The 14,837-nt window shown below is 37.7% G+C and overlaps 1 protein-coding gene and 1 non-coding gene across 13 annotated transcripts in view; one reads left to right on the top strand and one right to left on the bottom strand.

Moving 5' to 3' along the window:
- Positions 1 to 14,837, top strand: part of HECW2 (HECT, C2 and WW domain containing E3 ubiquitin protein ligase 2) — a 363,868-nt gene that overhangs the window by 280,534 nt on the left and 68,497 nt on the right. For all 12 annotated transcript variants that reach the window (XM_064586855.1, XM_064586854.1, XM_064586849.1 and 9 more), the window contains 3 exons: positions 5,623 to 5,757; positions 9,111 to 9,213; positions 12,903 to 12,999. In XM_064586855.1, coding sequence (XP_064442925.1) covers positions 5,623 to 5,757; positions 9,111 to 9,213; positions 12,903 to 12,999 — 335 coding nt within the window. The remainder of the gene's footprint in view (positions 1 to 5,622; positions 5,758 to 9,110; positions 9,214 to 12,902; positions 13,000 to 14,837) is intronic.
- On the bottom strand, positions 6,144 to 6,246 carry LOC123840115 (small nucleolar RNA U13). The gene has a single exon (XR_006789925.1). It is a non-coding gene; the product is annotated as a small nucleolar RNA U13 (small nucleolar RNA).

The following is a 14,837-nucleotide window of genomic DNA, read 5'->3' as shown; positions in this document are numbered from 1 at the left end:
GAGAGTCCCAACAAACTTTTGCCCTTTGGCAGATGCTTTGAGATTAATAAATGAGTTTCTTCACATATGATCTAGGCTCTTTCCAAACTGCTATTTTTGTGCTGGATCCCAGGGCAAGTGAGTCTGCACACAAGCCCTTTAAGAGCAGAATCTCTGTTCTCTACAGCTCTATGGTTCCTCTGGATATAAGTCTTGGTGGTTTTCTAAGCCAGATGTTTTGGGAGCTTGTCTCTCCAGTGCAGGTCCCAAGGGTTGGGGTGCCTAATGTGAAGCAAAAACCCCTCACAGAGGAGTTCCATTGTGAGTCCCCTCCCAATGGTTGCTACACTGGGGATGGAATTTTTGGCAAGATCTCTACCTCTCCTACCCATCTCAATGACCCTTTTATCCTTTGTTGTGGAGCTGTTCACCTAGTTCTCATGTTCTTTTCAGAGGGAATTGTTTCTCATGTAGCTATAGATTTGTTGTGTCTGTGGGAGGAAGTGAGTTCAGGATCTTCCTGTGCCACCATCTGGAACTGCCTGCTTTTTCCATAGCTCTTTAGAAGAAGATAGAAGAGCTGATCTTCTTTGTGTAGCATAGTTACAAGTGCTTGTTTTATTCTGTTTACATAGTCTTTTAATATGGATTCCTGGTTTGGCAGAATGTTAACAGGAAACAATTTCAAACTTCTGTAACTTAGATTTGTTGAGGCTGAGGTTGGTATTTCTTCACAAATACTGATGGCTTTTTCTTTTTTTTAAAATAATAGAAGCTTAAAAAAATAAAAAGAAAGAATTGTTTAAAGAGAGAAGCGTATTTTGTTTGGCTTCACTAAAATACCACTTGGCTCCAACCAGCCCATATTTCCTGACTCAACCATGCCCTGAAGCAATGAAAGGGAAGAAGTTTTTCAAATGAGATCTGAGTTTGTGTATTTGCATTCCTTTCAGTTTTTGACTGTGTTGTTAGTCTTAGTTGGTCCAGCACTGTGAAGCTTGAGTCAATTTCCTTAATAAAACTTAACAGTAGGGAGTCTATGTTGTTCAAAATTTGCTTTGCTATGGCTAATCTGAAAAAGACCCATTTTTTGATACAGCTGTTTTTTTCATATAGTCTACATTCTCAACATGCTATTTACCCACACAGAATTTATTAATACGTGCTAAATGCTTCCATAAATAAAGGCAGGCTATTCAAGATGGTGACAGAAAAAAATGACCCAAATTAAAAAAAAAAAAAAAGTACTAGGTCAACTGCATTACTGGCTTGAACTACTTAGGATATCCTGTGGGAAAATGATCCACTTTTCTGACATAATTGATTTGTGTGTCACAAATAGAAATGGCGAACCTAAATTTTGCATGGTAATTTTTCTATGCTTTTCTCTCTACTTTATTTATTTATTTATTTATTTATTTATTTATTTATTTATTTATTTATTCTACTTTAAAGTAGAATACATTTTTCACAACTCAGCTGTGACCTGAGTAGTCCCCTTTATGGGGATAAAGCAAAGCACCAAGGAAACCTGTCCATGGTCACCCAGTGGGTGGGGCAAAGGCAAAATGCCTGCTAAGTAATTGTTTCTTTGTGCTGCATTCTCTTAGTGCTATAGTGATAGGATTTTTTAAAATTTTTTATTATTATGTTAATCACCATGATAGGATTTTGATAGAGGTCTTAATCAAGATCTTTCTCCCCAAGTACGTGGCAGACTTAGAAAGCATGTGTCAACAATATGCACATTCTATTTGACTCTGAAACTGAACCCTTTGTGGGATACAAATATCACCTATTCCCCACCTACAGCCATGCCTCCAGCTGGTTAACAGTGCAAACTGTGGAGAGTACGTACAGTGTGCGGTCTGGCAGTGGCAGCCTTTTCAGTGGTGAAACGGTATTAAGGCCCAGCACTGTGAGTGTATGTTATTGCCAACTTAATTCAATAAATACTTAAATGCTTTCCAAAATCCTGTACAGCATACAGTATGAGGGGAGCGAGAGGAACATGAAAAGGAAAAGATAGGGAGCAGAAAGCAGAATGGAAACAAAAAGATATATGAAAAGGAGACCGAGGGGAAAGAGGTACTACTCATTGGGCTTTAGAGTCAGACAGAAAGATAAATTCAAATCCCAGCTCTATAGGATCCCAACTATACATCTCACTTAAATCAGAACTGTTACCCAACTATATTGAAGGTGAACAACGAGATATCATTATTTACCGAATAATGAAAATCTTTATTTATAATGGTGGTTGCTGGTTTATGTGTTCTTCTATGCTTTGAATTTAAGAAAGACCATGTTTCCTCTGAGTTGCGGAGACTTCGGTATATCAGTTAGGATTTGTTCTGGCTGCATTGTGACAGAGACCCATACAAAGTTTAATACACAAGATTTTATTCACTCACATAAAGGAGTTCGGAGGTAGACAGTCTGGGGCTCTTGAGGTGATTTCTCAAGTTGTGAGAGCCTTGGCCTCTTCCAATTTCTGCTCAACCATCTTTCATCTTTATGGTTCTGTATGGCTGCTGGAGCTCCACCAATTACATCCTTCTCCCAGGGAGCAGAAAAGATGAAGGACAGGGGACGGCTTGACCTTGTAAAAATCTCCTTGTAAGGAGGTTTTCCAGAAGTATCATGTGACACTCTGTTTACATCACATTGACCATAACTTAGTCTGGGCCACATACACTTACAAGGAGCTCAGGAAGTCTAGTTTCCCTAGTTCTCCATTTTTTTGAGTGTTGTGTATGGAATGTAGCAAGATGCATTGTGATCCTGGGAAAAATGTCTTAGAAGCTAAAACATATTATTAGTACTAATAATAGTAACATTTAAGAGGTCTCAGGCACCATGTTAAAAAAATTTATAAGAACCATCTCATTTAACCTTCTTTTGATGTCGGTGTTATTATCCCCATTTCACAGAAAAGATATTGTGGTTTAAAAAAGTTAAGTAGTTTGCTCACGGTTATGTCACTAGTAAGTGGTGGAGGTAATGCTCAGAACCAGCCTTGTCTTTTTTTAGATCCCAACCATTTAATTACTACTTTGCCTCCCACTTCTCAAGTTTTAACTTGGTAGTTTATCCATTTCTACAATGGGATGTTTTAAAAACTTCTATCCTATCTGTGGTTTTATAGTCTTTAACTCTCTAAGCTTTTCACCTAACACACACACACACACACACACACACATACACATCTCATTTATTTTTTTAAGATCTTTAAGTATTTCTATGCTTATGTAAAAGAATATGACTTTTATTACTTGATTAGGTCATTATGAGTTGTCACTCTGTACTTTAGTCAAGATATTAGCATTTTAGAGTTTATTTACTAAGCCCCATCTTTCCCCCAGATGCAGTTCCAAAAGCTATCAGGGATAACAGGATGAGTAAGAAAGAGTCCTTGCCCTCAAGGCATTTACAGTATAATTCTTCAGAGAATTAGTTTTAGACAAGCCTCTTAATATCAAATTATACTATGACACTGCATATAAATCACAGCTGACCTAGATGTACACACCCATTTGTCCTTATAATTACAAGTGCATCATTGTTACCTCTAAATGGTTACCCATCCCTTCAAAACATTCCTAAGAAATTAGGTAAATAAGCAGTTCTATTTTAGCACTCTTTGTATTTTTCCCTTAAAAAACATGGCTTATATTATTGCTTTACTAATAAAAACTTAATTTCATAAAGATATGTGGCTGATTATGATATTTATTATTTTGAAATGTCCATTTGTAAAAATAATTTAATTTCTATGTATGACATTTTGAATAGTGGCAGAAATGATGTATAAATGTATTAGAAGCCCAAATCAAACGGGGACCAGTGTGACGTTTGGGACCAGAACCTGCCAATATAAGCCTATATAGAGTTTATCATTGGGGTTTTTTTGTTTGTTTTGTTTTGTTTTTACAAGATGAGAGAACACAGATGTTCCACCTGACCTGTTAGGAAAAAGGGAGCATTACCCAGGGATGTGAGGCTGATGGCATCATCTCCTACAAGACTTCCACTTAATTCAGTCTTTGTACCTGGAAATCAGATATTGAAAGAAGGGACTAGCCAGCATACAGTACTATATCCTGGCTAAGTGAACATAGTAAAAAATAATAATAATTAATTAATTAATTAAAATAAATAGGAAGGAATAAAGGAAGGACTGGCAAGGATTCTCAATCAGTATATTTCTCTGCTTTGTCTTCTAGTGCATCTACTGCTTAAAGTTATTTCCTTACAAAGAAATATGTGTATTTTTTTTCCCTATTTGGGAGCTACCTACAAATTGTTTTGCCTGTTTCCTGATTATGTAGATACAGAAATATTTTGTTTCATAATGGAAAGGTGATTTTTTTTTTAATAGACATAAATGTATCATCTAAACCTGGGATTTGCCTAGGTGTTTTCCTTCCTAGTCTTTCAGGTACTTTGTTAACTGAGCTCCATCAGGTTGAGAAGTCAGTTCCTTTTCGCTTAGATTATTGGCATATATCATGTGCCCTGACACTTGACTAATAGGTAGTGTGTCTCCTGGCTCTCCTAATAGTCTCTTTTATCTTGATGACCTAATAAACTTTATCTGATCATGGAAAACTTACATTTTCTAATTGTCCTTGAGATAATGGGCTTCGTTATTCCCTAGAGCGAATTTTACTTTAAAGACTTACACCATTTGGCTCCTAATGACAGCGATAAATAGCACTGGTGTAGAGCTTCAGAATTAAACAAAAAGAATTTTAAAAGGCTTTTCTACGTTATATGCAGTCCTTACTGCAACAGTGAGGGAAACGGTTTATGCTCATTTGTGATTTCAGTAATCAAGGATTCTGCAGTAAACACCATAGACATGATTCCTCCCTCCTTTCACAGTATGGGGGGAGAAATGTTTTTGTAAGAATTCTACAGCTCAGGGAACTTAAAGTGGCTTGCCCAAAGTCATTGCAGGTGATAGAATTTGTATGGAATGTGTGATCACCAATTAAACTGGAAAGGCAAATGGGAAGGAGATTTTAAAATCTTGGAAAACTGCCACATTTTGTTGGAATGTTTTTTTCTAGATCATGGGTAGCCAGTGGAAGCTTTGGATTGGAGCTGTGATGTAATCAAAGCACTTAGAAAGAATATTCGATACTGAGGTACCAGTTAAGTGAGTAAGGTTGTGGAGATTTGGAACAATTGAAGACTACTAATACTTGCATGTGTAAGAGAAAGCCCTGAAAAACTAGGATGGTCATCAGGCTGGGATGGGACAAACGGAGGAGACACTACTCTGGGAAAGTGGGGAGCCTGGGGGCTGACAGTGTAGGAGAAGTCAATGAGGCTGAAGTGTCAGGTGATAAGAACTTTGTAATAACCGTGGAGAGCAGTAAGAGCTTAAAGAGCACCAGTTAAGAGAAGCCCAAGTGTCCTTTCATAGGGCTCCTAGCTAAGATCCTGTCTTTGATGACTGTGTCTTCGATGTTTCCTAAAACCAGGAATAATGCTCCGCAAAGATTAAATTTATGAGAAAATGGAGCTGAGATCATTACTCGAAAGTGGGTCTTTTCCTGAACGTGTGCTGTGATAGGTCAGCGAAGACAGGTGTGTGGCACGAATTGAAGACTGACTGAGGGGACTGTTTCCTAGGCATTTTTTGTCGACCACAACTCCCGCACCACCACTTTTATCGACCCCCGGCTCCCGCTCCAGAGCAGTAGACCCACGAGCGCGCTGGTTCATCGGCAGCACCTGACGAGGCAACGCAGCCACAGCGCCGGCGAGGTGAGTCCCCCGCCCCCCGCCCTCGGCAAGCGCGTCGTGGCGGCCGCGGGGATGCGCTCGCTGCGGAAACGGGCGGGCTTTTTGTTCCTGTTCTGTTCTGTTCTGTTTTCCTAGTTTGGTTTAGAGCGTATCACTCGGAGACTGGACAGTGTCGCAGTGTTGACAGGGCTTCTCTGGAAATACACAGAGCCTCATTTACGAACTTTAAAAGACGGATATATGAGGAAAGATCGAAGAATGCAGAGAATTTTTTGCATTCAGAAGTTGGTTAGAGAAAATTCTCGATGGTAGGAAATGTTCCAGAGAGGATGACGGTAAAGCCTTTTGCGTACATACCTGAGGGCAGCTTCATAGGAAAAAATAAATGTAACTTTTTTTTTTCTCCACGTCGGACGGGTACTGCGCCGAGTCGTAACGAGGTTTGAGGGGGGCTCGTGTCACGCAAAGGCGTGAACACCCAATCATCACGCTTATGGACTGCAGAAGGTTCGACATGTAACTTTTAGTGGGCGAAATGTCAGTTACATACAGGGAGCTTTTTGAAGTGAGGGTTGCTGGATTTGGTTAAAATCTTCAGCCAATGCTATGGGGTGGTGGTGTCCTCACTAATATTCTTTAAAGTCCCCTGAGAGTTGATCCATGTACTCTAAGAGCCCAGAGAAAATGGGCGGAATTAATCACCAACAGCTCTACCTCGCTTTAACTTTGCTGGCTTGCAGTGACCTGTGGTAACCACACGGGGGCTCTCGAATAGCCTAACCAAAAAAAAAAAAGAATCACTTCCTGTTTCCCTTTTTCTTTAGTAGCTTAAATAAAAGGAGTGTTTTAAGTCAACTTTTTTTCTCTTTAATACTGGCTTTATGCCTTGAATGTTTATCATTGCTTGGTATACATTGTTTCTAAAAATTTTGCTCAGGCAGAAAGAATTAAGATTCTTTTCCTACATGCCTTTTCCATGTCTATGTGCATATTATATTTTCAGTATTATATTGTAGATCAAATATTTTTGTAACCTCTCTTATAAGAAAAATTATGAATGCGATAAATAACTGGATTTTATTCATCAAAATTCTACTCTTGGAATTTCCCCTTGTGATTTACATACTTGTGTGTTTGCTGATTATAAGTGCAGACATAGGAGAGTATACTTGAGAAGCTCATATAAAAGTGATCTATAAATCTATTGCAGGATGAGGTATGCACAGAAATATTTATATTTTATGAGTAGTTGATAAATCTTTACTTTGCTGCCATGGAAACCATTAGTGATGAACTGGATGATGCAAACAGCATTCATCTTAAAAGCAGAACAGACCTCTCACCTTTGGACCTTGTGTGTGATACGTACCGTAATTAGGGCCCTGCCTGACTTTTATCACAAGGCCAGTGCACTTTAGCCACTTGGCCTTATCTTGACTTCACAGTACGGAGCTGGCTGCTGGGTCTGGTCGGGGCCACATGCATGAGATTTATAGCTACCTTCCTTTTTCTTTCAATTCCTCTGTCTCAGCACTTGAGTTATTTTCATGGTCTAGTAACAGCCTGTTGTGGTAGAGGGATCCTAAGGTACACATTCAAATTTCAGTGAGGATATCTCTTCGTGTTGATGGAGACTGAGCAATGCCACCGAGATAACCCCACAAAGACTCAGCAGGCAGCCCCAGCCTTGCCAGACCAGTGATGGGAATGTGCTTTCTGGGCACCGCCTGCAGTCCTCCGCACACTTATCTGGCCTTGCCCCCTGTCTTACAGTCTGGTTTGAAGAAGTGGGGTGTTGAAGAGAAGACATTTGTCTCTTCTGGGAAATAATGACGCTTGGCCACAGACTGACAAGGAGGGAAAGTATGTGTCGTGTACTGAAGTGATAAATTCTGTGACTGACAAACAAGGTGTTGTTAATGATCGAATCTCCTCTGAGAGTGGCTGACTTTATCCTTCAAAGCCAATAATTCAAGAGAAACAGCGAGAAACTTCCAGTCATACACAGGAGGCCTTCCATCTACTCTCTTATCCTCGTTTAGCAAATATCACAGGTAGTAGAAATGTTGGTATATCTTCCATCCAACAGAGAAATTCTTACCAAACATGGGCAGTGTAGAGACACAGTGGTTGGTGTGAAGGATACAAATAACATAGGTTTCTTTTTCTTATTAAGGAGCAAATATATGAAACTAACCGTAATACAAATGAATAAAAATATGAATGAAAACACTTTATAAAATGGTAATAATGGCAGCTGCTTAAGAAATGTATACCAAGTGCTTTGGGAGCTCAGAGAAGGGTACATTTAAAGTCAGCCTGAACAGAAGGAAAGGCTTCATCGAGGAGGGGCTCTTTGAACTACACTGTGAAGAATGAGTGAGAGTATTCTTGAGGGATGAGCAAGCAGTGTAGAGTGGGAACAGTATTTTTAGTTTTAGGGCCTTTAGAAAAACCTTCGCCAAACACCTCACAGATACAATGTGATAAAATGGTTGTGAAGGATTGAATGAGTGGGATTAGAAGCTCTATTTTTAAAGTACCAATTTATAAATCCAATATGTTATTTTGCCTTTTTTTCCCTCTTACTCTCTAATACTTCTTTTCTACTGTTGTCTGAAAAGACTTCTGTAACATGGGGAGGGGCTGCTAAAACAGAAGCTAAAGCAATGCTGGAGTTTACTGAGAAGACTAATAAAGGACATTTTTGTTGATTGACTTGTATGTATGAGTTTCTAAATCTGTAATAGGTACAATAAATAATTCAGGTTGGGGCAACCCTATTTAGCTCTTTCACACCTGCTATGATTAGCTCCCTGGTGTGGGAGGTTCAAACCAGAAAGAGCTGTTGTACTGGGTGCTCTAATAGGCGTGTAAAATTGCTCCTGAGGAGATAATACACCAACTCAGAACCCCACACGAAGCCGGCTGCTCTTCAGCCTTCGCTGAGCAGGGAATTCCCTAACCTGCCTTGGCCAAAGGAAGGAATAACCTGGTACTGGTACTTCCCAGGTTCCCTCTCTGATGTATTGTTGCAGGTTTTTGTTTTGTCAAAGCAGAGGTTATTCCTGGTGAACAGGTCTGCTGTTTAGCTTCTACAGCTCCAATAATTGTATGCATATGGAACTACCCCTGTACCCCTTGGTCACTGCCCCGGCCCCTCTCAAGGACATGGACGTCCCAACCCCTCCCCTCAATCCAGCCACTAAAGCAGAACTCCTGAGAACCCTGTGTCGGCTCCTCAGCTGGCATCTTTTCTGATCAGCTGGTCCTTGATGCTCGTTATCAAGTATTTTGAACAACTAGGCTTGGTGTGTTGATTTAAACCATTCTGGGTCTTGGTGCACAAGATAAATGATACTTCTGGTTTGCAGGTAGGAGAAGATTCTCGACATACAGGCCCACCAGTTCTTCCCAGGCCATCGAGTACGTTCAATACAGTCAGTAGGCCACAGTACCAGGATATGGTTCCAGTGGGTATGTCATCCCTTTCCAGAAATCTTTATCTTCGCTTTTCATATCAGTATGAATCATGCACTCTGTCAGCCTGCTACTTTTGCCCTGTACTGAGAACTGTTTCATTATTCCTAAGAAACTGATTTGAATTGCAAAGCACTCATGTCGTATAAAATCCTATGTGATGAGATTTTTTTATGTTACTCTACCTTTTCTAGTAGAGCTATTATAATAGATTGTTGAGGTTAAAGGAAAATAAGCTATTAAGGTAAATATGTGGTCATTTCAAATGAGGCATTGGACAAGCATATATTTAGTATGTATCTAATGCTTGGGACCGAATTTAAGTACTGTGTGAACCTAAGTAGCCTCACAATAAGAAAGCAATGATGGCGTATTAAGGTTTTGGTAAAGAGCTATGTATTTGTAGCAAATACAAGGCAGCAAGAGACTCCAAAATAAATGAATTGGGGCAGTAGGCCTAAAGAACAACTTGAATTATTATTCACACGATGAGGTTGAAGTAGGTCAGTTTTCACACCTGGAGCTCTGAGGCAGGTGGAGTAGACAGATGGCAGGAGGCCGTATGGGCTCCTGGCTTCATCTTAAATTTGAGTAGCTCTCCATTGGTCTGTTTTTACCTTAAAATTGTCACTTCTTTAAGGAAAACTTTTACATGAAATATAAAGAAATTTGACAAACACTGGACAAAAAGAAATCTTGGATCCAAGTCTAACAGTCTATTTATGCTGTTACTAATAGGATACTAAATACTGCACAGAGAACTTAAAAATCTTATAAAATTGTTACTCTAAAAGTTATCTAGTCTCTGATTGTGGATGGAATGTAAAAACTCACTGACAAAATTTCAGTTATAAAAATGTTTTCTAAAAAAATTTTTTAAAGTGTTTTCATTATTTATATATGATGAAATGTACTGATAGGTACACTTCAAGCTTGACAGTGGGATTCCATGTTAGCAGATAGTGTTTTTTTTATTTTATTCACATTTAACTAAAATACGTTTGCAAAGGCAGCATGATGCAGCTGAAATTTGAACTGGCAAATGTTTAAAGCATGATATTTCTTTTGTCTGATCATTTGTTAAAGTAGGGCATGTTCCTTGATCATATTTATGAACACAAGAGTGTTGCCTGAACTAGGATCACAGATGTTTGAGAATCCAGACATTCAGTTCTGTGGTTTAAATATATTTTTCTGATTAGAAACATATAATCAAGATGAATAATATTAAGTAAGCCAATTAGTTTTCTTAACAAAGAGAAATTAATTATTAGAGCTCTTAATGAATTGTAATTAATTATTTTTAAATTTTTGTGGACATTAGCCAGACTTGACAAACATACATTTTTATTTTGATGTTATGTACATAGTTGATAATGCCAATTGTATTGTAGCTGTTGGTATAGTTGGTTTGGTAAATAGCTTTTATTTCTGCATAATATTTGTGAATGGTTTGTTCTCTACATTTTGGTAGTAGCTGTTGCTGACAACTGTTTTTTTTTTTTTTTAAATTATAGTTGACACACAGCGTTATATTAGTTTCCAGTGTACAACATAGTGATTCCACAATTCTATACATTACTCAGTGTATATCCCATACAAAATTATTACAGTATTATTGACTATATTCCCTATGATGTACTTTTCATCCCTGTGACTTATTTGTTTTGTGACTAGAAGTTTGCACCTCTTAATCCCCTTCACCTGTTTTGTCTGTCCTCTCGGCCCCCTCCCTCTGGCAACCATCATTTTGTTCTCTGTATTTATGAGTCTGTTTCTGATTTTGTTTGTTTTTTCATTTGTTTTGTTTTTTTAGGTACCACGTAAAAATGAAATCACACCATATTTGTCTTTGTCTGACTTATTTCACTTAGATAATACTCTCTAGGTCCATTCATTTTGTTGCAGATGGCAAGATTTCATTCTTTTTTTATTGCAGGGTAATGTACTATTATATATAGAATTATATACAGAATCACATCTTCATCCATCTCTCAATGGACACTTATGTTGCTTCCCTCTCTTGGCTATTGTAAATAATGCCACAGTGAACAGAGGGTGCATATATTTTTTAGGATTAGTGTTTTTGTTTTGTTTTGTAAATATCTAGTGGAATTACTAGAGCATGTGATATATCTATTTTTAACTTTTTGAGGATCCCCCATACTGTTTTTCATAATAGCTGCACCAATTTACATTCCCACCAACAGTAAATAAGTGTTCCCTTTTCTCCATTTCCTTGCCAACACTTGTTATTTCCTGTCTTTTTGGTACTAGCCATTCTAACAGGTGTGAGGTGATATCTCACTGTGGTTCTGATTTGGATTTCCCTGATGATTACTGATGTTGAGCATCTTTCATGTGTCTGTTGGCTATCTATATGTCTTCTTTGGAAAAATGTCTGTTCAGGTCCTCTGCCCATTTTTCAATGGGATTATTTGTGGGTTTTTTTGGTGTTGAGTTGAATGAGTTCTTTATATATTTTGGACATTAACCTCTTATTGGATATATGATTTGCAAATATGTTCTATTCAGTATACTGCCTTTTCATTTTGTTGATGTTCCCTTTGCTGTGCAAAAGCTTTTTAGTTTGATGTAGTCCCAATAGTTTATTTTTGCTTTTATTTTCCTTCATGAGGAGACATATCAGAAAAATGTTGCTAAGACGAATGTCCAAGAGATTACTGTCTTTTAGGAGTTTTATAGTTTTAGGTTTTACATTTAGGTCTTTAATCCATTTTGAGTTTATTTTTGTGTATAGTGTAAGAAAGTGGGCCAGTTTCATTGTTTTGCATGTAGTTGCCCAGTTTTCCTAGCACCATTCATTGAAGAGACTGTCTTTTCCCTATTGTACATCCTTGCCTCCTTTATTGTAGATTAAGTAACCATATCAGCATAGTTGTGTTTCTGGGCTCTCTGTTCTGCTGATGTGTGTGTCTGTTTTTGTGCCTGTACCACACTGTTTTAACTACTATAGCTTTGTAGTTTAGTTTGAAATCTAGGATTGTGATACCTCTAGCTTTTTTGTTCTTTCATGAGATTGCTTTGGCTGTTATGGGTCTTTTGTGGTTCTATACAAATTTTAAGATTGTTTGTTTTAGTTCTGTAAAAAACGTTGGTGTTTTGATAGGGATTTTTTTGAATCTGTACAGAGTTCTCTGAGGAGTATGTACATTTACCAGTGTTTAGACTTCCAATCCATGAGTATGGTATAGCTTTCCATTCATTTGCCTCATCTTCGGTTTTTTTCATCAATGTCTTCAGTTTTCAGAGCACTATTGTATTTTGGCAACTCTTATTCTGCCTCTTTACCTCTCTGGATGGCTGATACTTAATCAGAAGATAGTTTTCCATTTCTAACAGTTGCTTATGAGGCTTTTGGTAAGCAGTAGCTAGAAACTATCAATATCTAGAATCTTGTTAGTGATCTCATCCTGCAATTTGATAATAAATATGACTTAGCAGATGAGTTTAATTAGTGCTTGAGTCACACCTACTAGATCTAAGTCCAATAGTCATATAACAGGTAGACACAAATAGGATTTTAAGCATCTGTAGTGGCTCCAAACTATGACTTTTAGTACAAGGAATATTAACCAAAAACACTGACTTTTAAGTTTGGATTTATGTGCGTAAACCTAATAACAGATTTTTAAAGTATTGCTATAATTTCTGACTTTTTTCAGCTTACAATGACAAGATTGTTGCATTTCTGCGCCAACCCAACATCTTTGAAATTCTACAGGAGCGTCAACCTGATCTTACCAGGAATCATTCACTCAGGTAACTGCAGTATTGGTATTTGGTTCAAGTTCCATAAGCCCCAACTATTAAGTCGTCAGGAACACTGATAATCATCTTGGACATTTTACTCTTTCTTTCTGGCAGTCTGAACAAAGACATCTTGTGCACAAAGACTTTGTCATCAACAACCAGGTCATTGTAGTCCTGACTTTTCTCTATTAAGTATGAAGACTGAATAAGATTGACTACTAAAGAACCTGGAACCACCCTCTTTAAAGAAGGAATATGAAAAAGAAATAAAAATTCATAGCCAAGAATACATCCTTGATGTGCAGATTATAATGAAAATAATAAGACACTAACCTCTTTGAGTGTAGCTCGAGTAAACAAAAGTAAAAGAGTTCACTGATTTGAGACTTATAAAATCCTAGGCTCAGTATTCACATTTTTTCATAATATAAACACAGTGGAACCCAAGGAGGGAATCTGATCCTCTTCACCATCCAGTATTCCTATGCATGAACCCACTCTTCTAAACAGTTCTTCAGTGCGTCACACTTAAGTCCAGTTTTACTTTCCTGAATACATGCTGTTCCTGTTCCCTGGCAAGTTTTTCTTTTGTGCATTTGGCAAGGAAGGTCTTTCCTTTAAAACTCACTGCAAGCTATCCCTCCTTTAAGCCTCTCAGCTGCACTGTGAGCTCTTGCTCTCAAGATCTAGGCTAGTATTTCTCAACCTCAGTGTTGTAGGTATCAGTGGAGATGGAAAAAGATGTGAGTTTTTGCTGAAAATTTGACATAACTCAAAGCTCATTTGGTTCATATGCCACCTTTACTGGTAGAAATGTTTGTCCAGTGGTGCCATCTTGGCTCACAGCCGTGATTCTCCAGTACTACTCAGTTGTACCAAAATTTTCATCGGCATCACCTGGGAAGCTTTGTAAAGTGTAAAATGCCAGGTCTTCTCCCCCCCAACCCTTCTCCCTTCTCTGAATTTATACCCCCTATCCTCCTATACCCTGTCTAGTTATTTAATTCAGGAAGTCTAGGGGAGAACTCAAGCATTTAATATCTTACAACATCTCCGTCTAATTCCAATGACACATCCAGGTGTAATAACTTATGTTCTAGACACTAATTGATAATTAATTATGTAGTGTATCACACTGTCTTTTATATGACTTTTGTGCTGTAATTTGACTTTTCAAGTCCTTATGCTTTATTTTCCAACTAGATTATAAGTTCCTTACAAATATGGATCTTATTCAACTCATTATGTCTCCTCCTTACTGCTTAAATATCAAGAATAGTACTTTGCATACAGTGAATTGTATATACATACATATATACACAGATATAGATAGAGATGTTTTTGTTGATTTGAAAATAAATTACCAATTCTTCTTATTATGTTCTTATTCTCTCATATCTTTTATCTTATTGAGGTACAATTGATATACAATATTATATTAGTTTCAGGCATTTAACATAATGATTCAATATTTGTATATATTGTGAAATGATCATCCCAATAAGTCTAGTGAAGATCCATCACTACACATTGTTACAGGTTTTTTTTTTTTTATGACGAAAACTTTTAAGATCTCATAGCAACTTCCACATATCCAATACAGTATTAACTACAGTTGCCACGCTGTACATTACATCCCCATGACTTATTTATTTTATAGCTGGAAGTTTATAGGTTATGAACCCCTCTCCCCACTTTGCCCACTCCCCATCTCCTGTCAGTCTCTCATAGCTTTAAAAATTGTCATTACCTTCTAAAGTTTGTAAAGGCTAAGGCTACATGTAAATGTAATTTCAAGTATGACTACAAACATTGCCTACACAAAAATCCCAGTTTTACAATAGTTA

Source organism: Mirounga angustirostris, unplaced genomic scaffold (genome assembly GCF_029215605.1).
Source record: "Mirounga angustirostris isolate CCGP_5_RB_7025 unplaced genomic scaffold, mMirAng1.0.hap1 SCAF_3, whole genome shotgun sequence".
In the NCBI taxonomy this organism is placed as follows: domain Eukaryota; kingdom Metazoa; phylum Chordata; class Mammalia; order Carnivora; family Phocidae; genus Mirounga; species Mirounga angustirostris.
The sequence above is the reverse complement of the archived record's forward strand: the minus strand, read 5'-3'. Positions and strand labels throughout refer to the sequence as shown.